Consider the following 26,103-nt stretch of genomic DNA (forward strand, 5'->3'; position numbering starts at 1 on the left):
TACCAGTCTCACTGATTTCTCTTTCCAATTTATGGGGAACTCTCGAATGATGAAAAGAAGATTCACGAATTGAATTCCATTCTCAGAGTTCCAAGTGGATTTCACTGGAGCTTTTCAAGATGTCGTTCTAATTTGCTGGGGTCTACTATGACACAAGGGCCACTCTCATGAGTGTGACCATCATTCCATTGCTACTGGAGCAAAATGTAACTTGAATTTTCGATGCTCACGAATCCTTTTCAAACATGTTCAGAAATTCTATCATCCTGTCTTTATTCTCCAGCATAGTGACTCTAAATAGATTAATTTTTAGATATGTATTCATCTTCCTATTTAATTATCTTTAATATAAATTTTGTAACACATTTCTTTTCTGTAACTTGTTACTGTAATTTTAAAAAACTGTTCCAGAGATTTAAAGAACAACATAGGAAATGGTCTAGGCTTGTTTACAATTTTATCTTGAATTCTCTCAAGATACTTTTTAGTCCAGTAAATCTCTGACTCTTTCTCAGTCCCTTTTTCTTGCTTTACCTATCTATGGGGCACTTGCTTTTCTGTATTCAAATACACTTATGTATTTTATCCACTTTTGACTATGTCCTTTAAATCATTCCTGCCTGTAATTTAAATATCAGTATATTTCATCTTATCCTCTCCAATATACTCATCCTCCAACTTGTTCCTTCTAAGTCTCAAGTTCTTAGGATTATTGATCTCAGCAGTACCCCTTGATGAACCATCCCTATTTCCTTTCCTTGGAAGTCCCATATATCTGGGCTTTATTCTCTATATCTGACAGGTTTTTTGGGGGAAGGGGGTGGTATTTAGGACCTGCAGTATGGCCCTCTAAATTACAACTAGCACAGCACTTTTGGCAGGGTAAAAGCCCCCTATCCTATCTGTCATAATGAGAAGCAATGTACACACTACAGGTAATATTCATGTAGTGTTGGCATATACAATATACATACATTTATAGCTACTGATGGGTAAATAGTCACAATATGTTATGGCTATATTTAAGAAAACCCTTAAAAAAATTAATTCACTTCAAGCAGAGTGTAATGAGGACCTGTTTTGTGCCTGGAACCTTGTTAAATGATGTGAAGGATATAAAACAAGTATAAAAAGAAAAAATTGTTCATCTCAAGAGATTTAAAATAAATTCAAATCACCTAAAATCAATTAAATAAGAATTTCTAGCAAGTGGGGCTCAGACATTTGCAGTTTCTAAAAACTCTCTAATGTGTGGCTAGGGCAGAGAACCACCGAACTAAAGGAGCATGATTTCTCTTTTTTTAATCTTAAAAAAATTAAACTTAGAGAAAAATTGCATATTTGTATGATAAACTCCCATATACTCTCTACCTAGATTACCAATTATTAAAATTTTGTCACATTTTCTTAGTCTCTTTCCCCACATCCACCCCATATGATTTTGTGTGTGTGTGTATAATTATTACTAATGTTATTTTTGCTGAACTGCTTGAGATTAAGTTGCAGGCATTATAATTCTTATTCCCAAATACATCAGCAAGCATCTTCTAAGAACCAAGGTATTCTTTTACATAATCACAGAATTAAATGATCAAATTCAGAATTTAACACCAACACAATAGTACTTACTAGCTAATAACATTTTATCTTGAATTATGTATATAACTAGTTCATATTAAATAAGTAAATACTTGTAATGGTAGGGTTTTAGGCACTGTAGTACAGAATTTTAAGTAATATGATAAAGAGTTTGGGGGATAGAAGAAGAGGACCTAGTTAAGTCATACAGAGTTCTAGATAAATGATATCTAAAGTCTGTCCTTGGGGACAGACAAGTGCTGTAGAGATCACAAAAAGAGGAGGTCAATATTCACCAGAACAGGAAGAGAAAATTCTAAGGAAAAGATGTGATTAAGTTAGACACAGTGAGAGATGAGTAGGAATGAATATAAATTTGGAAAATATACTTCTTAAAAATGATGTTTTGTGGTGATGGTTGCATAGCATATGAATGTAACAGAAATGAGTGAACTCTAAACTTATAATGGGAAAATTTTATGAGATGCAAATTGTACCACAATAAAACTGTTTTTTTAAAAAAGGAAAAGGAAAAAAACGAATGTTTTATTCAGATCACGAGGGGAATTAGGACAGGCCACAAGTGTGTACATATTTTCCACTATCTGTAGGAGTCCACCTTAATACTTTCTCTGACATACTACCTTAGCTCTCCAGCATTTATTTTAACATAGATGACACAAGTTTATTTCCTCACAGTTTTCCCAGATAATTGGTTATTCTATATCAAATGATTTGAACAATCCGTCTACTTAGAACTTAGATTATAATTAAAGGCAGGAATCCTTCTAATGAGTATGAATTATAAAACACCAGTATGGGACTTTCCTGCTAGAAATAGGCTCTGAATAGTATTCACTAAGAAGCATGATCAGGGCTATCTCATATACTATTTTCTCTCAGACCACAGGAGATGAGGCAAATAGTGACAACAACAACAGAAATCCTTATATGAAGTAGAAGATAAAGAGGCCCCAATTGTGTATTGGAATTCACTGAGGTGAGAACCTCAAAGGAGAAAGCCTTGTAAAATACATACAGAAGAGTGTATGTAATGCATATGTAAGGTTTAGATAATAACACACACAAAAATTCATTAATTGACCGTCTAGCTTTGGAAATAGAACAGAATCAAAACATTTGAAGGCCTCCTACTACCTCTCCCAGCCCTGAGGTAATCACTCTTCTACATTTTGTATATTCGGTTTTTTCCTTTTTGCAAATAATTCATGGATGTATCTTTCTGACAAATGTACTGTTCAGTTTTTTCCATTCTACATATATAAATATTCCTGAAAAGTATGGCTTCATCATGACTATTCTTCAAACTTTAAATGAGTGGAATCATGTATGTCTTCCTTGGCTTTTTAAAAATTCAAACTTATGTTATATTCCAGTGTACGAAAATCCAGTAATTTAAATATCCAAACTACTGTTAATAGGTAAGAAGTTGTTTCTAGTCACTATTTTTTTCAGTTGTTGCTGTTGCTGTTGCTATTAGCAACAGTGTTGCCATAAACATTATTGTACATGTGTACCTGTAAATGGGAGCAAGAGTTTCTCTAGGTTTATATCTAATAAGTGCTGGTTCATATGGTATGCACATCTTCGAGTAATGATGAATTGTTGATCAAAGCAATTGTGCCGATTTACACTGCCACCAGCAGTGGGAGTGCCAATTCAATTTTTATCAGTAAGGTGAGTACATAATGGTATCTCTTAGTTTTAGTTTGCATTTCCCTAATTACCTCTGTGGTTGAGCATCTTTTTATAAGTATCTTGGCCATTTAAATTTCCTCTTCTGCAAAATGCCTATATAGGTGTTTGCCCATTTTGCATCATATTGTGTCTCTTATTGATTCGTAGGGTTATTTATATTTTCTAGATACCAATTCTTTGTTGGTTATTTGCACTGCAAAATATCTTCTTCTACTATTTCCAAAAAATCTTTCTCAGAGGCCAGAGATATTCTCCTGTGTTCTATTCTATGTTTTAAAGTTTTGCCTTTCATATTCAAGTGCTTAATTGTTCAATCAACTAGAAAAACAAGTGTACATTTGCATGTACCTAACAACATAATTTCAGTATACATAAATAAAAAATTAACAAGAAGGAATTGAAAAACCCACAAATAAAGCAGGTTTTTACCATGCCTCTCTCAGTAATGGATAGAATAAGACAATATGATTAACAAACTTGACTCAATGAACATATGTAGAACACCATACCAGACAAACAAGAATATCCAACAGCTGCAGGACATTCTTTACAAACACACATGGAACACTGATCACATACTTCAGTCATAAAGAAAATTTCAACAAATTTTAAAGGATTATAATCACACAATCCATATTCTTTGATATTAATACATTTAAACAAGAAATCAATAAAAACAAGACAACTAAATAATCACATGAATTTGGAAATTTAAAAAATATTTTAAATAATCCATAAATCAAAAAACTCAGTTGGAAATCTGAACATATTTTGAATTGAATGGTAACAGAAAAAGTGACATCTTTAACTGGCACACAGTTTAAAGAAAATTTACAGCCTTATATGCACATATTAGAAAAACAAAGGATGAAAATAAGCCATCTCTTTCAAGAAATGAAAAAAAGTACAGCAATTGAAAGCTAGAAAAGTAGGAAATTATAAGAGCAGAAATGAATGATACAGAAAAGAAATGTATGAGAGTATCAACAGTGTCAGAAGTGTCTGAAAGGCTAATAAAAATGACAAAACTTTGGTAAGACTAAGAAATAAGAAAGCACAAGTAATTAATGTCAGAAATGAAAAAGGAACCATTGCTACAGAGCTACAAACATTAATAAATATTATAAAAGATTTTATGGTGAACTTTATATCAATATTTTTGAAATTTTAGATTAAATCGACTCAACACCAGAGAAATATAGCTTTTCTGTAAGGGGGTTTGGGGGTGAAACTGCAAAAAAAATATATATATAATTTGACCACTGGTGATATATGACTATATTAAAGAATTATTATTTTTTAAGTGTGATAACGATGTTGTGTTATGTTTTTAAGAAGACTTCACCTTTTAGAGAGTCCAACTGACACATTTATAGATGAAATGATAAAATGGTTTTTGCTTCAAAATAATAACAAAGAACAATAACTTTAATACTCAGGGTTTAAAACTTACAAGCACAACAGACCTTCCTCCTCCGCCATAACAGGTAAATCTGAGAGGCTTCTCCACAATCCCAAGAGCCGCTCACCACAGACTAGCAGCGACGGAACCTTCTTCCTTGTGCCTCAGGCCTTTCCCGCCCATTACCCTGAGAACCAATCATGGAGCGTGGCTTCAGACCTGGGGCCAATCAGCGATCTCGACTCCCGGCCGCCCCTCCCCCACATCCTCCCTTGTGAGGCGGCGCCATGTTTCAAGGGCAGCGGGGCTGGTTTTGCCGCAGCGTCAGCCGCGACCTGAGGCAGTTCTGGGGTAGGAAGCTAGGCGGAAGGTGTGGGTGATGTGGTACACCTCCCACTGGTACCTTGGCTCCAGGGTACTTACTAGGCTCACCTTGTGCCTTTGCCTCCGCAGTGGCTGAAGGGGGGACGATCAGTGACCCGAGGGACGCCGACTTCTTGTTCAGCTGCGATGCGTCACACCCGGACACGCTGAGGTACCTGAAGTCCACCTGGCAGTGCCATTTGGGTCATGTTGAGCCAGGAGTTGAAGACAGAAGTTGCAATGCACCAATAAATACTAATAATAGGAAGAGACTGGAAACGCCACTTTTTCAGTCCTAGACGTGCTTGGGGCGGGATGGTGGCGGCGGCGGGGTTAGGGGGCGGGTGTGGAATAGGTAATTTTCTCTCTCCTTTCTGTCTAAATGGCATGGCCTTCTACCTAGCCCTCGAGTCTCTTCCCGAGTTCCAGTTGTGTGTGTTTCCAACTGCCTCTCCCACATCCATGTGGCGCCTTGGAGGGCCCTCATATTCAATATGGTTAAGTCAAATTTCCTGATTGCCCCTCATAAAACCTTGGTAGTTCCTTTTGAATAATAACTCCTACACCCATGAATCCATTAATTAATCCATGGCCAAACACCACGGATTGTACCCCTGTAAATGTTCTTTGTTCTTACTGCCACCACCTTAGTATACACTCTAAGTTACCTCATTTCCTACCACAGTAACTTTCTGAGAGGATGTTCTGCCTCCAGTCTACCTGTGATCCACCTTCGCATTGCTGTCCCATTGTGTTTACAAAACAGAAGTCTGATCACTTTCCTGGCTGCCCCTCCTCACCCCTCACTGCACCAGTCTCCTGAATACCTACAGATAATTCCCTACAGATAATTCTACCTGCTTCCACTCATTTACTTCTTTTGAAAGGTTGAATACATTCTTGTTCATTTCATAACCTAAAATATTTCCTTCCTTTCTCCTAGAATATATCAGAGTCTTGATTACATAGAAGATAATGCTACAGTTTTTCATGCCTACTATCTCTCTGCAGTAGCTAATGCTGAAATAAAAAACTCGGTGGCTTTAGGTCATTTCATTCTTCCTCCTGCATGCCTGCAAAAAGGTTAGTGAAGATCTTTCATCTAATCCCTAGATGGCCAAATTTAGCTGTGTTACCCAACTTTACTGATGTTTGTTTTCAGTCAGAGATTTTTGTTTTGTATCAATTAATGTAAGTGGAAATGCATAGACTTCAGATCACTTTTCCTTGGGTGTGTATACTAGCTTTGTTTATTGTTCATTCATGCATTCACGGAGCTGCTACTGTGTGCCATGTTTCAACCCAGGTACTAGAGATTAAGTGGTGAATAAGACAGACACAGATCTTGTCCTCACATTGTTCACCGGCTAGGATCCAACATTTACTAATTTTGTGACCTAGCAATTTCTCTCGAGTTGTTTTGAGGATAAAATGAGATAATATATTAAGTAGGCTGACCTGTGAGTATGCAATAAAGGTGCTTTGCTAGTTTTGAATCTTATTATTTTTCTGGATTTTTTTTTCTGATATTTCAAGATTCAATGCGATAATAAACCCATGTGTTTATATTGTTCTTTATATTATTGAAAGCACTTTCATATTAATTATTTCAGCAACCTTGTGAAGTAAAGGGCAAGTAAATTGCTTCTGAGATTAGTTCTTTTAGTTTTCCCTTCTTGGAACACCCTTTCTTATCCTTTTCTGTCCAACTCCTACCTGTCTTTTATGGGCTAACTTTAAATATTCCATTTTTGTAGGTCTTGCATTATTATCCAGTGTTTCTTTTTTTTTAAACATTTTTTATTGATTTATAATCATTTTACAATGTTGTGTCAAATTCCAATGTAGAGCACAATTTTTCAGTTATACATGAACATATATATATTCATTGTCACATTTTTTTCTCTGTGAGCTACAATAAGATCTTGTGTATATTTCCCTGTGCTATACAGTATAATCTTGTTTATCTATTCTACAATTTTGAAATCCCGTCTATCCCTTCCCACCCTCCGCCCCCTTGGCAACCACAAGTTTGTATTCTATGTCTATGAGTCTGTTTCTGTTTTGTATTATGCTTTGTTTGTTTGTTTAGATTCCACATATGAGCGATCTCATATGGTATTTTTCTTTCTCTTTCTGGCTTACTTCACTTAGAATGATATTCTCCAGGAGCATCCATGTTGCTGCAAATGGCATTATACTGTAGGTTTTTATGGCTGAGTAGTATTTCATTGTATAAATATATCACATCTTCTTTATCCGGTCATCTGTTGATGGACATTTAGGCTGTTTCCATGTCTTGGATATTGTAAATAGTGCTGCTATGAACATTGGGGTGCAGGTGTCATCCTGAAGTAGGGTTCCTTCTGGATATAAGCCCAGGAGCGGGATTCCTGGGTCATATGGTAAGTCTATTCCTAGTCTTTTGAGGAATCTCCATACTCTTTTCCACAGTGGCTGCACCAAACTGCATTCCCACCAGCAGTGTAGGAGGGTTGCCTTTTCTCCACCCTCTCCAGCATTTGTCATTTGTGGACTTTTGAATGACGGCCATTCTGACTGGTGTGAGGTGATACCTCATTGTAGTTTTGATTTGCATTGTATAAATATACCACATCTTCTTTATCCAGTCATCTGTTGATGGTTTTATGTGTTTCTTGATGGGTATGTGTCCATCTCTAGTAAGACAGATTGAAGATAGTACAAATTCCCAGTGAGCAGAGTATTAAAAAAAATTGAAAAGTATTTCTATAGAAGAGTTTTAGAAACCCCAAAGATTGGGTTCCTTCCATAGTTGATGTCCTGCCGAGACCTAGTTATAACTTACAACAATAAATTGTTCTAAGTGATTATGCAAATAAATGACTGGATAGAATTGATTTACTCAAAAACTGAACTAATGAATACCCATCTTCAGGGAGCTTATATTGTGGAATGACTATCTGATCTGATTTTAAGTTATCACTTCTATTAACTCTTTGAGTTTAGCATCTTACATTAAAATGTATTTAAAATTTTAAATCTGTTTTAAATGAAAACATGCTCCTTTTAAAAAATAAAAGGTATATTTATTTATCTAGGCCAGGATTGTCTAGTAGAAGTGTGAGGGGCAACTGTAAGCCATATACTAATTTTAAATTTTCTAGTAGCTACATTAAAAATAATAAAAAGAAATAGATGAAAATAATTTTTAAAATATACTTTATTTAACCTGACATATATAAAATATTTCAATATATAATCAGTATAAAAATTATTGAGATATTTTACATTCTCTTTTTGATACCAAATTTGAAATCTAGGGTTTATTTTAAACACAGCACATCTCAATTTGGCCCAGCCACATTTTCAATATGGTACCCACATGTGCCTACTCTAGTGGGTACTATTTGGACAGTTTAGGTCTAAAGGAATGTTGACTCTTTGTCCTTGAGTGGGCTACTGTAAACTATTGAGATAATTGATTTAAGATGACCACATAGTCCTTTGTCATGCTGAGCATTGTAGAATTCCAGCACTACCATGCACACTAGACATGTTGGTCATCCAGCCTTCTTTTAGCAAAGTAATTTATTGAATTCTTAAGGATCTCTGCTCTACAAATTTGGGGATTTTATGTCTTTTATTTTGACTGTAAAATTATCTTCTTTATTAATGCTGGGCCTAAAAACACTGACATCTGATGGAGATATATATATTATAGCAGAAAAAGTTTACAACAATTGTTCTCATAATGCATTGGAATCATCTGGAGAGTTTGTTAGAAATGCAAGTTCCTGAGCTTCTCCTCAATGATCTAGTTCAGTAAGAATCTGCATTTTAAACAAGTATTTCAGGTAATTTTGATTCAAGTGAAATAATGCTGACCTAGAGATTTCAAGCCTCAAGCAATTAGAAAATTCTGCAAAGTTACTTTTAAAAAATAGTATTGGATTTGTTTTTATTACAGAAATAAGAAGAAAAATTGGTAGTTTTATTTGGGAACAAGGCCAACATTTTCTGATGGAAAAGGTTAGTAAATTAAGGTACTCAATTAGAATCTACAGTTTCAAAAAATTTTGAAAGCAATGTAATCTTAAAAATGTGTACTTGTTACATGTTAGCACCAATGATTCAAAGGGATTTAAAGGACGTGCTTTTATTGAACATTATCTAGTTTGACCTTGTTTTTATACTAGTACAAGTAAAATTGAGATATTTTTGAATAAGTACAATTATTCACATTAAAATTTTGAAAATTTCCTTCTCTCAGTAATATTAAGGGACTAATAGATACACAGTATTTACTAGTTCTTTACTGCCAGTGTAGATTCTGATTAATTCCTGTGTTGTGCCATTTGTTAAACGTTATGAATAATACCCCTTAATAAATGTTTGCATTACTGAAAAATTTTTGGCTTTTGCCATCCTGCCTCAAATTTGCCTATTCTTTTGACTTACTTCAAAATCTTTGTGCACAGCCAAAAGGGATAATTTTAGCATCAAAAAGAATGATGGCAATGAGATGAGAGAGTGTATGTACAGAACTTACTATAGATGGTTCACAATAAAAATAGCTTAAAAAACAAAAATCTATGTTTTTTTAAACCTAAACAAAAGGAATAAATTACTAGTTGTTGGGAAAAAAAGAATAATGCCAGTAATGGATTATAATACATTAAAATTTTGAAAGTCCTGATTCTGTAAGGGATACTCCAAAAGCATAAAGAAAGAAAAAAAGGAAGAACAGAGGAAGGAAGGGAGGAAGAAACATGGAAAAGAGAAAAGGAAGGAGGGCAGGAAGGAAGACGTGATGGAAGGAGGGAAGGAAGGAAAGAAAAGATGGGATAAGGGAAAATTTCCTTTCAGAAGAAGAGCTAATAAATGTAGAAAAGATGGGATAAGGGAAAATTTCCTTTCAGAAGAAAAGCTAAAAAATTTAGAAAAGATGATACAATAGAAAATTCTCATTTTACCACCCCCAATAAAATAATTGGGTTAGGCAAGGATCATTAATGGATGTTAAAACTATGATCTAAAACTATCACCCCACAGATTACTTATTAATTACAAAGGAGAGCAATATACCTTTACAATAAAACAATCTGGCAGACACCGTCTTAACTAACATCAAATTTGGCATCACCAATGTTGGAATAACTTCTCATTATGTTCAGCTTGATGTGATATAATAAAAAGTACACAGTATTCTCTTACAGTGTTCTTGTTCAAAATGCTGAACTTAATTATGAGTAAATACTCAAACAATTCCAGATTATGGAACATGTCATGGAACAACTGTCTTAGACTCTTTAAAACAATGTCATAAAAAACTAAAAAAAGCAAGAAAACTATTCTAGATTGAGACATAACAACCAAATGTGATGTATGAACTTTGATTGGATGCTGGATTTTTTTTAATTTAAAAGAATAAAAAAAAGAGAGTTTTGAGAACAGTTGGAAAAATTCAAATATGAACTGTATATTAGGTGATATTGAATTAGTGTTAATTTTCTTAATTGTGATAGTGGTATTATAAACATAAAAGAATGTTTTGGGTTTTTTTTTAGAAAATGCATGCTAAAGATTAAGGAGTGAAATGTCATTAATATCCACAAATATTTTCAAATGGTCTAACAAAAATAAAAAATGAGAGGCAGAGGGCATGAAGGGTGGCAAAAATGTTAACAACTTGTGAATCTAGGCAAAAGATACATAGTACTTATTGTATTATCCTTTAACTTTTTGATAAGCTTGAAATTTTTCAAAATAAAAAGTTAGAAAAATCTTTATAATATGTGTGAAGCCAAGCAATTAATTTATACATTTTGTATTCCTTTAATTGTTTTTTTCTTCCTCATGTGTCATCATCTGAAAATAATAGTTCTTTTAGTATCTTTTGCTATGTTGTACTAAGGATCAAATGTCTAATCCTTGACTTGTCACAGTGTTTCCAGGGACATGAGTGGTGATAGAATGGTTATTATTTGACAGAAGTTATTGAGTATACCAAAAGGCCCTTAAAGATCATTAATTTAATCATTCTATTTTAGAAATGAGAAAACTGAGGTAAGAAGATAAAGATCTGACTTATTGCACACAGCCAGATATTAGCAAAATGGAACCAAATTTTCTCAGCTCCAACCCAATCCAATGTTTTTTCTACTAAAAAATTAGTAGAACATACCTGTATTGACTATTGACTCTAGAAATTGTATGATTATATGATAAAAGATTTTGTTCTTTCAAATATTGATTGATATTTAATATTAATGAATTATAATAATGTAATCATAGAATATATGTATAGAAAGTACTTCATTCAATGACAATAATGTGTAAATCTGGAGAGTAGTTTGGGGAACATTATTATTATTTGGAATGACCTAAATTATTACAACCTAAATATAGAAATTTCCTAATGGCGTATTAAGTAAATATATTATGTGATAGGTACCAGTATCTGAGTCACTTTCACATAATCCTTTGGACAAGCTTAATATACATTTAGTTCTTTTGTAACTCCATAGCTAAATACTCCACTTTGATTTTGAAGAGGAAACAAAATTTGTTCAGCTTTCTCCATATTTTTGATTTCTAACACGCAGGAAACCTAAGAATTTTCAAGTCAAGGATTTTAAGAAAGTTTAAATTAACACTATTTTGGGTTTCCTTATATTTTTTAAACTAAAAAGTAATATGACCACATTAGGCAAGTTTTCAAAAATTAAGAGAATACAATAAGGACCTACTATATGGCACAGGGAACTATATTTAGGATCTTATAGTCACCTATAATGGAAAAGAATATGAAAAATAATATATATATGTTTGTACATAACTGGATAACTTTGTTGTACACTGACACTACTGCAACATTGTAAATCAACTGTAGTTCAATTAAGAAAAGAAAGAATAAAATCAGTCAATTTCACTATGTAATACAACCATAGCCGGTATTTTTAAAATCCTGGTTTATTTCTTTATCTCTAAAATAGATAATATTTTTATTCTGTGTGTGTACAAAATTTTGTAAGTTTTTCCCACCAAACTAAATGGAATGGACTTAAGTGTATAAATATTTTTGTGATTCTTGGTGTATATTACCAATTTTTTGCTTTTTCAAAACCGGTATTGATTGGATCATTGGTGTGCTTGTTTTTTAAAGTGTGATTTCTTTTTCTATCCACAGCATGATGGAGTAACACCAAATGAAATAAAGGCCCTTAGGGAAAGCAGTGAACTAACAACAGATAACAAAAAAGAATTATCCAAAAGGTATTGAATTCATATACTTCATCAATATTCAATTCAGTATAGACATCTTTGAACACTGTGTGTTTATCTCATTTAATTTTCACAGTCATCTTGTGAGACTGATATCATTATCACCATTGCCATTTTACAGAAAAAGAGATCTAGGATTAGATAGATTAACTAATTTCCCCGAAGTCATACAAACTTAATAATTGAGTGGGGAAAAGCAGGATTTGAACTGAGTCAGTCTAATTCCATAGCCCATGCAGTTAACTATTATGCTATGCTATCCTTGAAAAACTGAAACAAGAATTTTATGTATATTGTGATCACTGTTACATTATTTTTAGAATATGTATTTAATAATAAGGAAATAAACTAAATATTAGCAGTAATTTTATTAGGATTGGAAATTCTGGGTGATTTCCCCCTTTTCTTTCCCAGTTGTTTGTAATGTGGCTACTTTGGTTTAAGAAATTAAAATTAAATTTAAAAAAACAAACATGGACTTGACATTATGTTAGAACCAATCTATGAGAGCTGCCTTTGTTGCAGGCTTATTCATTACCTAGTCCATTCCATATTTTCCAGTTCAGTGGTTTTCAAATGTTTATAGGGAACATTAGCTATTCCAAAGTCTGGTACTTAGCTGATGAAATAAAAATGATCTTTCTTCAATATAAAAATTAATGAGTTTAATTTATATAGTTTTTTTCAATTTTAAGTTTTTCTCACATAATTTTTTCTTATATATTTTGGTACATTCTGTCTGGTTTGTTATAATTTGATATAAGTTTTTATCTGATTAAACAAAGTTATATATTTAATTATTTTAAGTTTAGTAAACTATTGCTTCATGGTTCTGTGACTTGTAGATATTCTACCACCTAAGATTCAGTATCCATATTCTAGGTCTTTGAGATTTCTATGTATAGCGCTCCTTTGAACTTATTATGCTTTTTGAGATAAGAAACTGATAAGGAAAGGAGGAAAAATGAAAATAGAAGAGGTGAGACCATGAAGATATTCTTAAGCAATTGGTAGAGGAGAGAATGGTTATCAAGTGACGGTATAACAAAAGAATGAAAAATAAAAATGAAAGAGTAACTCCCAGTGATTCACTTAACTAGGAAAGACATCAGATATATAGTTTTTTTTTCAAGAAATGATTGTCCTACAAAAAGTGGAAACCATAGGGGAAAGGTTGATAATATGACTACCAAAAATATTTTAAACTTGTACATGGCATTAAAAATACCATAAACCAAATCAAAAGAAAGTATATACTTGAAAAAGCATTTCAGATAGGCTAGTTTCCTTAATATACGAAGAGGGCTTACAACTCTGGGGAAAATATGCCCAATACTTTCCAATAACAACAAAATAGACAATAACAATAATAAAAATAGACAAAGGTAGGTGTCTACCTAGAGCCTTTTTCCTTACGGAACCACCAGAGGGTGCAGAGTGAACATACATAAAATACACTTTGAACCTACTCATGTGGTTTATTTTGTTGGCATGCTACCTACCAGTGATATTGAGCACTAGGTAGTGAACTAGTTATTGAACACTTGCCAAATACAGGACATTTGTGAGCTAAGCAGTTCACAATATTTCATTTGATTCTCACAACCTTATAAGATAGGTAAATACTATTTGCCTTATTTTACAATTGAGGAAATAGTTTTAGAGACCTAAATAATTGATCTAATATAAATAGTGAAGCTCATTTGAAACCAATTCTAGCTGATCTAGAGTCCAAACTTTTAATCACTATGCTATTTCCTTTCCCCATATGTTCCGAAATCTTCTGAAAATGGCATGAATCTTTGTTTATTTTTCTTGTTCTTAATTATTTTATCATAAGTATAATGCATGTAATTTGTCAAAACAGAAAACACAGAAAAGAATACAGAAAATTTAAATTATAAGCAAACTCACCACTCAGAAATCCACCATCAACATTAACACATTTCTTGCTAGTATTATACAGATACGCACATTAAGTAGAGTTGATTTTAGCATTCTACGGGTAGTTCTCTATTTTGAAAAACCTTATTTGATACTATGATTCGTAATAGCTGTATATAATATTTCATCTTATTGTCTGTTTAACCACCTTCCTTTAAAATTAAAAAAAATTATTTATAACTTGTTACTCTTGTGGCACCTTCATAAACATCTTTTTAAAAATAAATCTTTCTCTACTTTTTAGATAATTTTCTTAATGTAAATTCTCAGATATGGAATTTACAGTATTGAGATATGAATGTTTTTAAAGGCCATGAGGCCTATTGTTAGTTGCTTCCCACAGAAGTACACAGTGTTGGTCTCACCACATCCTCGTCAGTATATTGAGTATTAGTAAGAAGTCTTGTGCTAATTTAATAGATGAAAAATGGCATCTTGTTTTAATTTGCATTTTTCTTTGATTAGTAATAGATTTGAATCTTTTTAACTTGTTTATTAGCATTTTACATTTCTTTTTCTGTGGTTTGTTTTTACCCTTTTTCCATTTTCTATGGGGAGTCTTACTGTTTTTCTTATCAACTTGTCTGATATCTTTATATAATAGCTATATTATCTTTTTTGTCACATTATATCCTCAGTTTGTTGTCTGGCTTATATTTCTTAGAGATATGTTTTAAATTTTTACGTTGTTAATCACTTTTCCCTTATAATTTCTCCTATTGCTTTTATGTTCAGAAAATTCCTTTCCCGTTCAGAGATCAAATAGTTTTTTAATTCTGCAGATACTTATTTTGGTGTATAGTAATAGGTGAAGATTGAAATTTATTTTTGTCCTACAAATAGGAAACTTCCACTGGCTTTTTAAAATAATAAATCTATCTACAACTGATATGTAATTTCCCATTGTCATATGTTGTTTTTGTGTCTGGAGATCTATTTTTAGACTATTTGTTTTATTCCCTTACTCTGTGGATCTATTTTTATATCAGTACAATATTCTTTTAAGTTATATAACTTTATGTATTTTAATACCTGACAAGGCAAGTCCCAAACTTGTCATTTGCCTTTTAAAAATCTTTTCTTTACCACTTCATGCTTTTCACTATTTTTCTATTTTCAAATTTTAATTATTTTTAATAGGTAATATATTCATATGATTTGAAATCCAAGATATACAAAAGGGGATACTATGAAATATATTGTCTCCTAGCTAGCCAGTTTCCCTCCCAGAGGCAACCAATATCATCAGTTTCCAGTATATGCATATGCTAGCAAATCCAAATAAATATTCTTTGATTTCTCCTTTTCTTCACAAATAGTAATATTCTATAAACATTGCTTAGCACCTTTCCTTTTTTCTCTTAAAATTTACCTTGGAGATCATTCCATATTAGTACTTAAACAGTTTTCACTTTTTTTGTATGGATTTACCATAATTTAACTATTTTACTGGACTTTTAGGTGATTTCTAATTGGATGTTAAAAACAGTGCTTCAGTGATTGATCATGTAATGTCATTTTGCATGTGTGTGAGTATCTGTAGGGTAACTCTGAGAAGGGGAATTGCTAGGTCAAAAGGTGTGTACATTTTATATCCTTGATAAGTCTGTTAAATTGCCCTCCATAGAGGTTAACCAGTTTACAATTCTACTGGTTGTGTATGTAAGTGCCTTTTCTGGGCTAGGGTAACTAACCAACCATTGAGGTTTGCTTGGGTTTGTCCTGGTTTAAATGTTGAAAAGCCCCATGTCTTTGGAAACCCCTCAGTCTAGGGTAAATTGGGATGGTTAGTCACCCTTCTTTCTTCTATACTTTCTCCAACACAGTGTGTATCATATGTTTTGGTCTTCGCTAATCTGATAGAAACAAATGGTATCTCACTCTAGTTTTCTGTCTGACTTGCTCTTATTATGAGTGAGGTTGAGTGTCTTTTCATGTTTAAGAACCGCTTACATTTCCTCTTCTGAACTGTTTGTTCATATCCTTTGCATGTTTTTCTATTGACTGAGTTATTTTTTTTGGCTGAGACCCCTTTGTTTTAGGAGAATGAATTCTTTGTGAAATAAATTACAATTCTTATCCTATTGGTTGTCTTTTGACTTAAAAAATGTTAGGTTTTGTCATGCAGAAATTTTTTACTCTGTGTATTCATTCTTATTAATATTTTCTTTAATATGTTTTTGAGTTTTGTGTCATAATTAGGAAAATCTTCTCTAAGATTATTATTGTTATTTTGCTATTTTTCTTCTTGATGGTTTCTTCATATCATTTGTTAATAATGAAAATTGCTTCTTCCTTTTTGCTAGATAACTCTTCCATTTTACTAGATGTCTTTTCCATTTCTTTCTTTCCCCTCCCCCATCTCTTTTTGCTTGGCCAGAAATTTTAGAGCCATGATAAATAATAGTGATGATAATGGGTATCCTTGTTTAGTTACTAACTTTTCTGGGAAAACTGTTTTTGCTTTATTTGTAGGATCTCATCCTAACTAAGCCATAGTTTTAAAAGAGTTTTGATGAAATCTAACTATTAAACAAATTGAAAATAAAGCCTTTGTTATCACTCAGTATAACTTTAGGTTTTTTAGAAAATAATGAATTTAAAGATGACCCCAGTTTCTTATTATTGAGGTTTTTATTTTCATGCAATTGTATTATCTATTGGCTATTTGTAGTCTAAATATAGTAAACATTGTTATTTGGCACAGTAAAAAGATAAGATGTTTTAGTTGAAAACTGCTTAACTCCTTAAAAATTAGAATATAATTAATTTTACTCTATAGTGATATTCAGAATAATTTAACTTTTTCTTTTAAACTCAGAAGTCACTTAGTGTACCTCATGATTTTTCCAGACACCATTTTTAATGTATTTTAAAGTATGTAAGTACTAGATAATAGCGTTTCAATTATTTGAACACTAAATAATGGTAAATTCTGTGATTATTTAAAGTAGAGTCTTTTCTTTTTGCTTTTTTTTAAGCGTATTTAAGATTTTATATGTGTGTGTGTGTGTGTGTGTGTGTGTGTATATATATTTGATCTAATTATGAAGTGTTAGTAAATTACTATGCTTTCAAGAATATTTAGGGAAAAACCCAGGCCTCTGTTTACTCAGTAAATACTTGTTTATGATGCAGCCAAGAAAACCAAAAATATCTGTATGGGCCCTTATATTACTTAGAAGCACTAAAGAGGTTCATAGTTAACATTTTCACACAGTGAGACTGAAGTCTGATGAAAGAGCATTTAGATTACTGTGTATATTGTCTGGAATAATTTCTCATTTGTAAAACAAATCCAAAAAAGCAAATATGAATATGACTTTCTATATGTTTTATTTTATAGGACAGAAAAGTGTTTTATATGGACTCCAGTTGCAGAAAAACAGATGTACTTCCCTCTTCAGAATTATCCAGTGAACAACATGGTAACAGGTACTTTAAAATAAAATTTAGAGTCAATCTAAGTAGGGAAGAAACAAGGGAATATTTTGTACAGTAAAGCTGTTGTACTAGCCTAGCAAGAAGAGCCCCCTTTTATTATACATGCCAATAGGAGACATCATTCACACATTAAATAGATTAATCTGCAGATATGACCTGTATATGTATTTGGGTTTCCTAGTGCCCAAAGTAAAGAGAAGATAGCTAACTGAAGCTGACATTGAGAGGGTGCAAACAAGAGAACTAGTTGAAATGTGGACCACCTGGATTTGGATAGTGCTAAGTGAGGTAAGGTGAGAAAGTTATATTTGGATAATTTGAGCTGGGTAGTATTCAGTAGGGTCATTATAATTTAAAAAATAGAGTTAAAAATTGTTTCTAAAACACTACAGTTTAAAAAGTATAGGTTTTTGACATTTTATTTAAAAAATAATTTGTGTATTTATCATTTTCCTTTATTTAGCAGTGTCAAAACTATCTCTTGTAACTAGCCTACAAATTCCTAAATGTCTTCTCTCATGTTACTATTCTGTCTAATCAATTTGTCTAGCCGTTTTTTTCTTCTAATCATTTGAGTAATATAAAATATGCTTTAGAAAAGCACTTTAAAAAGAACTTTTAATGTGTAGTTTTGGGCTGAGTCTTGGAGACATCAAAGAAAACTGCTACCTAACTACGATAGTAGAAAAGTCAGTTCTGGGATTCTTAGGAGCAATAGTGGACTGCAGAGGACAATGAACTAAGTAGTACAGTTGACCTTTGAACAACATGGGTTTGAACTGAGAGAGTCCGCTTACATGAGGATTTTTTTTCAATAATAAATGCGATAGTGCTACATGATCTGTGGTTGGTTGAATTTGTGGATATAGAACCATAGGTAAGGAGGAACCTTGAATCCCCAGGACCAGCTATGTATTATAAGCAGATTTTCAACTGTGGGGACAGTTGGCGCTCTTAATCCCCACATTATTTGAGGATTATTAGTCAGAATCTTTAAAGTATAATTTTGACCTTTGGTAATCTGTTGTTGATTTTATTGATAGAACTAAAGTAAAATTTTCTGACGTTTTTATTTGCTCAGTTGAATAATTATTTTCTTTCTTTATATTTGTACATTAAATTTTAAAATAGCGCTTTCTTGGAAGAAAGCTTTATTTTTTAAAACACAAGTCATTTGTCTTTAATCTTGATGTGACGTGATAGAACTTCTTTTTTTTCATGCTCAACTGCTTGTACAGGAAAAAAGAACTTGTTGGGAAAATCAACTTGTGTTAATTGAAAATGTAGAGAATGAGAGTTCTATATTTAGGCAATGGAATCAATTTTTGTGGTTATAACCTGGCTGTCTCTTCCTCAAAATAGGTTAGGTTCAACTCAATGAATGTTAAATCTCTTAAAATAGAACTAATTAGACTTTAGAAAATACAAGTTGGAGCTATACCCTAGAACAGGGTTTCTCAGTCCTGGAACTATTGGCATTTTAGGCCAGATAATTTTTTGTTGGAGAGGGCAACCCTGACCAGTACCCACTAGATGCTAGTAGCATCCCGTCCAGAGCCTCTGCTTCCTCTTCCTCCCCATGACCCCCTAATTTGTGACAACCAAAAATATCTCCAGATATTGCCAATGTCCCATAAAATATCAAGGAATTTGTGTGTGTGGGTGTGGTTTTTGTTTATTTTTTGCTTTTGACTAGAATTAAATCCTCAGTCTGATAACAATGGTTATCGCCCATCTTAAGAAGTTACGATTAACTGCTACATGTGTGGTTAATAAAAGGGGAAAAATTACTAGTAATTATAAATATCTTGCAGGCAAAAGTCCTCAAACCAAAAAGTTCTGATAATTAAAAGTTTGGAAAGTTGTAATAGATACTGTATTAATTATCTATTTCTGTGTAACAAATTACTCCAAAACTTAGGTTAAAACCATGAACACTTCTTATTTCATAGTTTCTGAGAGCCAGGAATCCAGGAGCATCTTAGTTGGATACTCCTGTCTCAAAATCTCTAATAAGGTTGCAGTAAAGTTGTTAGCCAGGCTGCAGTTATTTCAAGGGATAACTGGGACTGGGAAATGCATTTCAAAGCTCATGCGTATGGTTGTTGACAGGCCTTGGGTTCTTGCTGGTTTTTGGCCAAAGATTTAGACTCCTCACCAAGTGGATTTCTCTGTAAGGGCTGTTCACAACATGGTGTTTGCTTTACTCAGAGTGAGTAATGCAAGTGGGAGAAAGAGTGTGCCCAAGACAGAAGCCACTGTCTTTTTTATGTCCTATTCTCAGAAGTGACATACTATTACTTCTGTCAAGGGCTGTTGGTCATATAGACCAACCCAAGTACAAAGTGGGAGGAGACTATACAAATTCATGAATACTAGCAGACAGGGATCATTCAGAGCCATCTGGAAGGCTGGCTACCACAGACTGGTATGGAGTTGTCCACCAAGAAGGCCTTTCCTAGGGATTCTCTTTTCTTCCTCCCAATTCATTTGGATTGTACAGGAACAGTCATTTTCTAAAATATGAGCTAGCTCCTACCCCTAACAGTTGCTTTAGGAGTGAATACCTGATTTGAGCTGGCCAATCTCAGATCTTTCTCTGTATTTCTAGACATGGAATGCAGCAAGTCACGTCATTCTTACTCAAGTGATCATAGTTCTAAAATGTAAAACTTGAGAGCTATCACCTGCCATGTTTTCTATCATGTAAGGAAAGCCAACTTGTCTCAGGAGAGGAATATGAAACTAACATGCAAAGGAAACGCTGGAGACCGATGAGATGACCATGAGAGCTGGTTCTAGTTATTTCTGAGGTCCAGCAATATGTCTGCCTTTTTCACAGTTTGATTGTGAGGTTGATAGGGCAATGTCCTTCCAGTAAACTCCCCTTTTGTTTAAACTAGTTTAAATTGAGTGTCTGTCAACTTCAGCCTAAAGTTCTAAGTACTTCAAAACTGCTACAGTAATCCATTTCTGATACATAAATGTCCTTTTATAACTTACAGAACTATTTTTATTAATATAGTACTTACTTTAAAAATTTCTATCCTCACACATATCTTTAGAAACTTTACACAGTGTTTGTGTGCAATTAATTAAACACTAATATTTTTATGCACTAGTTTATTTTATGCAGAAATCTAGCCATAGACAAAGACCATGAACCATATGGGGTATAGTAATAGTGCTTTAAAAGATTTTCTGAAGTAAATGGCTATGATTAAAATATCTTTAAAGATACTGATCGATTTTATATGATTGGCTTCATTGTTAATTTGTTAATTGTGAATTTATTTCTGTTATTATAAATGATCAAACTATGTGCATAGATATCCTGTTGATGATGTTGGTATTCTAAATTCAATCATCCTTGAGCTCTATCAGAATTTTTTCATATGATATTTACTTTTAAATTAGGTTTCAATTTTAGTATAAACCACAAGCACTTATATTACACTTAAAATATTATCACTCAGATAAGCAACAATAAGGTAGTGTTGCTTAAAGTCATTAAGTCCTTAAGCTCTCCCCATTCTAGGCTTTCTTTTTGACACTCATATCTATTTCAGATTATTAATGACGTCAGAATTACACCATAATCTCTGTTGACTAGCAGTGACATGTATTTTCCCATTAATTTTTATATTAACAGTATTGAACTTTACAAGCCATTAACATAGTATATCCCCCTTTTATTTCTTTTTCTTCTCATCTTAATATATTTTTATTGAAGTATGGTCAGTTTACAATGCTGTGTCAATTTCTCATGTACAGCACAATGCTTCAGTCATATAGGAACATACATATATTCATTTTCATATTCTTTTTCACCATAAGTTACTATGAGATATTGACTATAGTTCCCTTTGTTATACAATATAAACTTGTTGTTTATCTATTTTATACATATTAGTTAGTATCTGCAAATCTCTAACTCCCAGTTTATCCCTCCCACCCTCCACTGGTACCCATAAGCTTGTCTTTTATGTCTGTGAGTCTATTTCTGTTTTGTAAATAGATTTGTCTTTTTTTTTTTTTTTTTGTATTCCATGTATAAGTGATATCATATGGTATTTCTCTTTCTTTTTCTGGCTTACTTCACTTGGAATCACATTCTCCATGGCCATCCATGTTGCTGCAAATGGCATTATTTTATTATTTTTAATGACTGAGTAGTATTCCATTGCATAAATATACCACAACTTCTTTATTTAGTTATCTGTTGATGGACATTTAGGTTGTTTCCATGTCTTGGCTGTTGTAAATAGTGCTGCTATGAACATTGGGGTGCATGTATCTTTTTGAATTAAGGTTCCCTCTGGATATATGTCCAGGAGTGGGATTCCTGGGTCATATGGTAAGTCTATTTTAAGTCTTTTGAGGAATCTCCATACTGTTTTCCATAATTCCCCACCAACACTGTAAGAGGGTTCCCTTTTCTCCACAGCCTCTCCAGCATTTACCATTTGTGAACTTTTGAATGACAGCCATTCTGACTGGTGTGAAGTGATACCTCATTGTAGTTTTGATTTGCACTTCTTTTATAATTAGCGACATTGAGCATTTTTTTCATGTGCCTATTGGCCAGTGGCCAGTCGTATGTCTTCACTGGAGAATTGCTTGTTTAGGTCCTCTGACCATTTTTGGATTGGGTTGTTTGCTTTTTTCTTATTAAATTGTATGAGCTAATTTTTTATTAAAGACTTATCTCAGTGTTACAGCAGTGAAGGAAAGTGTTGCCTGCTCTACTAGTGAAGATGAAGAGGTTGTTTGTGAGGTTAGTAGCTAGTTGAATAGGTAGGTCTAAGTGATTACATTCTAAGCCAGATACACTTCCCAGTTATTTTGGTTCAGGTACTTTTATGTTCCATCTCCATCCTGTATATCACACTTTCTGTAGTCAAAGTGGCTAATCAAGTATCTGTGTTTTAAGAGGTGGTAGGAGTGGTGAAGCAGGGAGGAGGGTATTCCTGATAATTACCAAGTTTCATGGAGAATCTTCTCACTGGTATTTCTTCTTTACACTTCTTTTCTAAAAACATTCTTTAGAAATCTTAACTCTAATACATCAAAGACACTGAGGGCAGATAATACGACAGAATTTCAAATATATATATTTTTTATTCTATAGGTTATATATCAATTGATGCCATGAAGAAATTTCTTGGGGAGCTACATGACTTCATTCCTGGAAGCTCAGGTTATTTAGCATACCATGTTCAAAATGAAATTAACATGTCTGCTATAAAAAACAAATTGAAGAGGAAATGTTAAGTTAAATATTGTCCTTCTTTCTATCTGGGCATTTTTTTTTCTGTAAAATGTTACAAAGATATACTTTGGGACAGGGGGATGAGAAAATGGGGAAGAATTTTTCTCTTTCTTCCTCAAAATGTATCTTTGGGAAATTCAGAATTATTTTGGCTCTGTATTTTGACAGGCTGGACTTTTCCCCAGCTTGTAATGTTATGTTCACAAATTCTGAGTGTACAGTTCTTATGGAGTAATTGTCATTGAAGCATACTTCATAAGAAGTTTCAGTCTCTTTCTCTCTCTGTCAGATGTTCTTTTGGCTTTAATATTCTATTAATTATATATATATATTCCTAGGTTTAATGCTATGAATGCTAAGTTTCATGATTCTGGTAGTCGTATTTTGATTAAAAAATTAGAATGTGATAATTGAGTTTTGAATTACTGTTTCTGACTTGAAAAATATGTAAAAAAGTAAAAGCAAAACATTTTAATAATTCAAATTTCTTATGTGGATAGTTTCTGATAATAAATGTATCAGAAGTGATTTAATGTGAACAAGTGTTATGTCATCTGAAATGAACCCACAAGGCACCTTAGAATCAACAGTGCTGGAAAGGATCTTAGGGAAGAGTGAGTCCAACCTGTTTGTTTTAAATGAGGAAATGAAGGCCTTGAGAATGTGTCTTGCCTGCAGTGACTAATGAGGGGCTAGACCAGGACTGGAACACAACCCTCTTGATTATCCAGGTCAGTGCTTCCCTGTTCTCCCACATGGTATATGCTATAGGTAGCCTTTGTCAGATATAATAGCAGATCTGCAAAGGGGGCCCAGGAACTTTGAAAATGAAAATGACTGGCTTTTTAAATAAGCTGAAATAGTATTGAGATTCAGTGATTTCAAGTAGGCAGCTTCTTATCTTTATTCATACAGTCATGCTGTATAGAATCTGGTGAGTTTGTTACATTTTTGAGGTTTATAAATGGCATATTATCTGTGACGCTATCGTTTTGTTAAAACTGTACTTTCTCCTACGAAGTGCATACCAGTTGTAGAATTTTCTAAAGAAAATGTACCTGTTTTAGTGTTTGGATCATTTGGATGTACATGGGTCTTGGCCTTTCTCTTAGGACTCAAATTTCATAATACAAAAGTTTAACACTAATCTCAGCATTAGCTGAGAAAGTTCTGTTTTTCCCATATGGTAACTTTTGCTTATATAGCTTCATATTTGTGGTTAAACTCTTTTGAACTTGTAAATTTAAAAAACTCCTAAATATTAACTATCTTTTCCTGAAACATATTAAATATTATCTCTCCCGAATACTATTTCTTAGTCACATTCAGTTGATTATTTTTCTTAAATAAAAACCAAGCCTGTCTTTGTATCTTAAATTAATTATTAAAAGAATTAAGTAAATTTACAGTAAGTTATGTATATTGGGATTTCTTGGGAGTGTTCAAGTATTTTTATAACATGTGTACTATGTATATATTAACATAGTAAATCAAAAACTACAACAAAAGTGATTCCCAAACAAAAGTGATTGTATAAAGGTCAGATGCAATATATTATCCTTGAAATAGAACCAGATGCAATAAAATCAGTAAATAATATAAGCCTTCCAGGAATTAGAAGCAAGTTCAAATAAAATAGGCAAAGATGTTTTGTTAAGAATCTGTTGTCCTAATAGGAAGTGAAAAGCAGTATGATTTTTATATTGCACATTTAAAATGTTTCTTTTTATTTGCCTTTGTGTATCTGATAGATATAGCCTCTGGTTCCCATTTTATAAAAAATTATCCCCCACATTAAAACTTTCAGTTCTCTACTTTTTTGCAGATGTGTCTGCTCTGATGCTTTTCACTATTAGGCATAGTCATTCCTCATACTTTTTATTTATGTGTATTCTTAGTTCATCTTATTTATTTCATCCTTTGTGATCAGATTATTTTTCTTTCTAGCTTTTTGTAGGGTTTTATGTCATTAGATAAATTATGAGTTATTGACAGAGTCTGCTACTTATTTCTGAATGTCTATTTCCTTTTCTTCTATGATGACAGAACCTCTCATTTCTATCTGGGCATATACTACCTAGAATAAAGACTATATTCTCAGTCTCATTTGAAATTAAGTATAGCTATGTAACAATGTTTTGGTCAGTTGATACACAGTAGAAATGGCATCTGGGAACTTTTCTTAAAGACATCTGGCACATCCCCTTTGTTGCCCTTTCCTTCCACCTCCATTTTTCCTGCTTTTTTCATCCTGTTGCTTGGAATAGAGATGTGATGGCTACCGTTTGAACCATAAAAGTATACCCTATGATTGGCAAAGCAGTAAGACTAAAAGGAGCCTGGGGTCCTGAGGACATTGTGGAGATCTGCCATTGCAGTCCTGGTTTCCCTACCTCTAGACTTTTGTGTGACAGAGAAATACACTTCTTCTTTGTTTAGGCACTGTATTTTTCTGTCTCTTACTGCCAAACTAACCATAAATGAGGCTTAAGGACAGACTACTGACCTTGTTTTATGGGAGAGATTCGTGTTGGAGATAACTAGTTCTTTATATCTGTGAAGTGTTAATGTTGAAGTTATAAAGGTGACCTTAGTGACATCATATGTCTATTTGATTTATAGCAGCTTTCATAAAAATTAGTTCTTTCAAATGGAGTGTTTAGTTACTTTATTACTCAGCAGTGTGAAAAATTGAAAATAACCTCAATGTTTAATAATAAATGAATAAAATGGCACCTTGAATCAAATAGCATCAATTTAATGGAATAGCTATTTTTTTCTTTTTAACAGCTTTATTAAGATATAATCACATACTATACAAGTCACATTTTTTTGTTATTTTTTTTAAATTGAGTTATAGTCCATTTACAGTGTTGTGTCAATTTCCAGTGTAGAGCACAATTTTTCAGTCATACATGAACATACATATATTCATTGTCACATTCTTTTTCACTGTGAGCTGCCATAAGATCCTGTATATATTTCCCTGTGCTATACAGTATAATGTTGTTTATACAAGTAACACACTTAATGAGTACAATTTAATTGTTTTTAGCATAGTGACAGAGTTGTGCAACCATCACCACAATCTGACTTAGAATATTTTCATCATCTC

At 32.9% G+C, this 26,103-nt stretch overlaps 1 protein-coding gene across 1 annotated transcript; it reads left to right on the forward strand.

Moving 5' to 3' along the window:
- The first annotated feature begins 4,732 nt into the window (after positions 1 to 4,732).
- Positions 4,733 to 24,572, forward strand: TERB2 (telomere repeat binding bouquet formation protein 2). Its single transcript, XM_010965254.3, has 7 exons — positions 4,733 to 5,050; positions 5,153 to 5,234; positions 6,006 to 6,145; positions 9,012 to 9,073; positions 12,234 to 12,319; positions 17,619 to 17,707; positions 22,848 to 24,572. The coding sequence occupies exons 1-7, from the start codon at positions 4,987 to 4,989 to the stop codon at positions 22,988 to 22,990; spliced, it is 666 nt and encodes a 221-aa protein (XP_010963556.1). The 5' UTR covers positions 4,733 to 4,986; the 3' UTR covers positions 22,991 to 24,572.
- The last annotated feature ends 1,531 nt before the right edge of the window (positions 24,573 to 26,103 follow it).

The sequence above is a fragment of the Camelus bactrianus genome, chromosome 6 (genome assembly GCF_048773025.1).
Source record: "Camelus bactrianus isolate YW-2024 breed Bactrian camel chromosome 6, ASM4877302v1, whole genome shotgun sequence".
Taxonomy (NCBI): Eukaryota; Metazoa; Chordata; class Mammalia; order Artiodactyla; family Camelidae; genus Camelus; species Camelus bactrianus.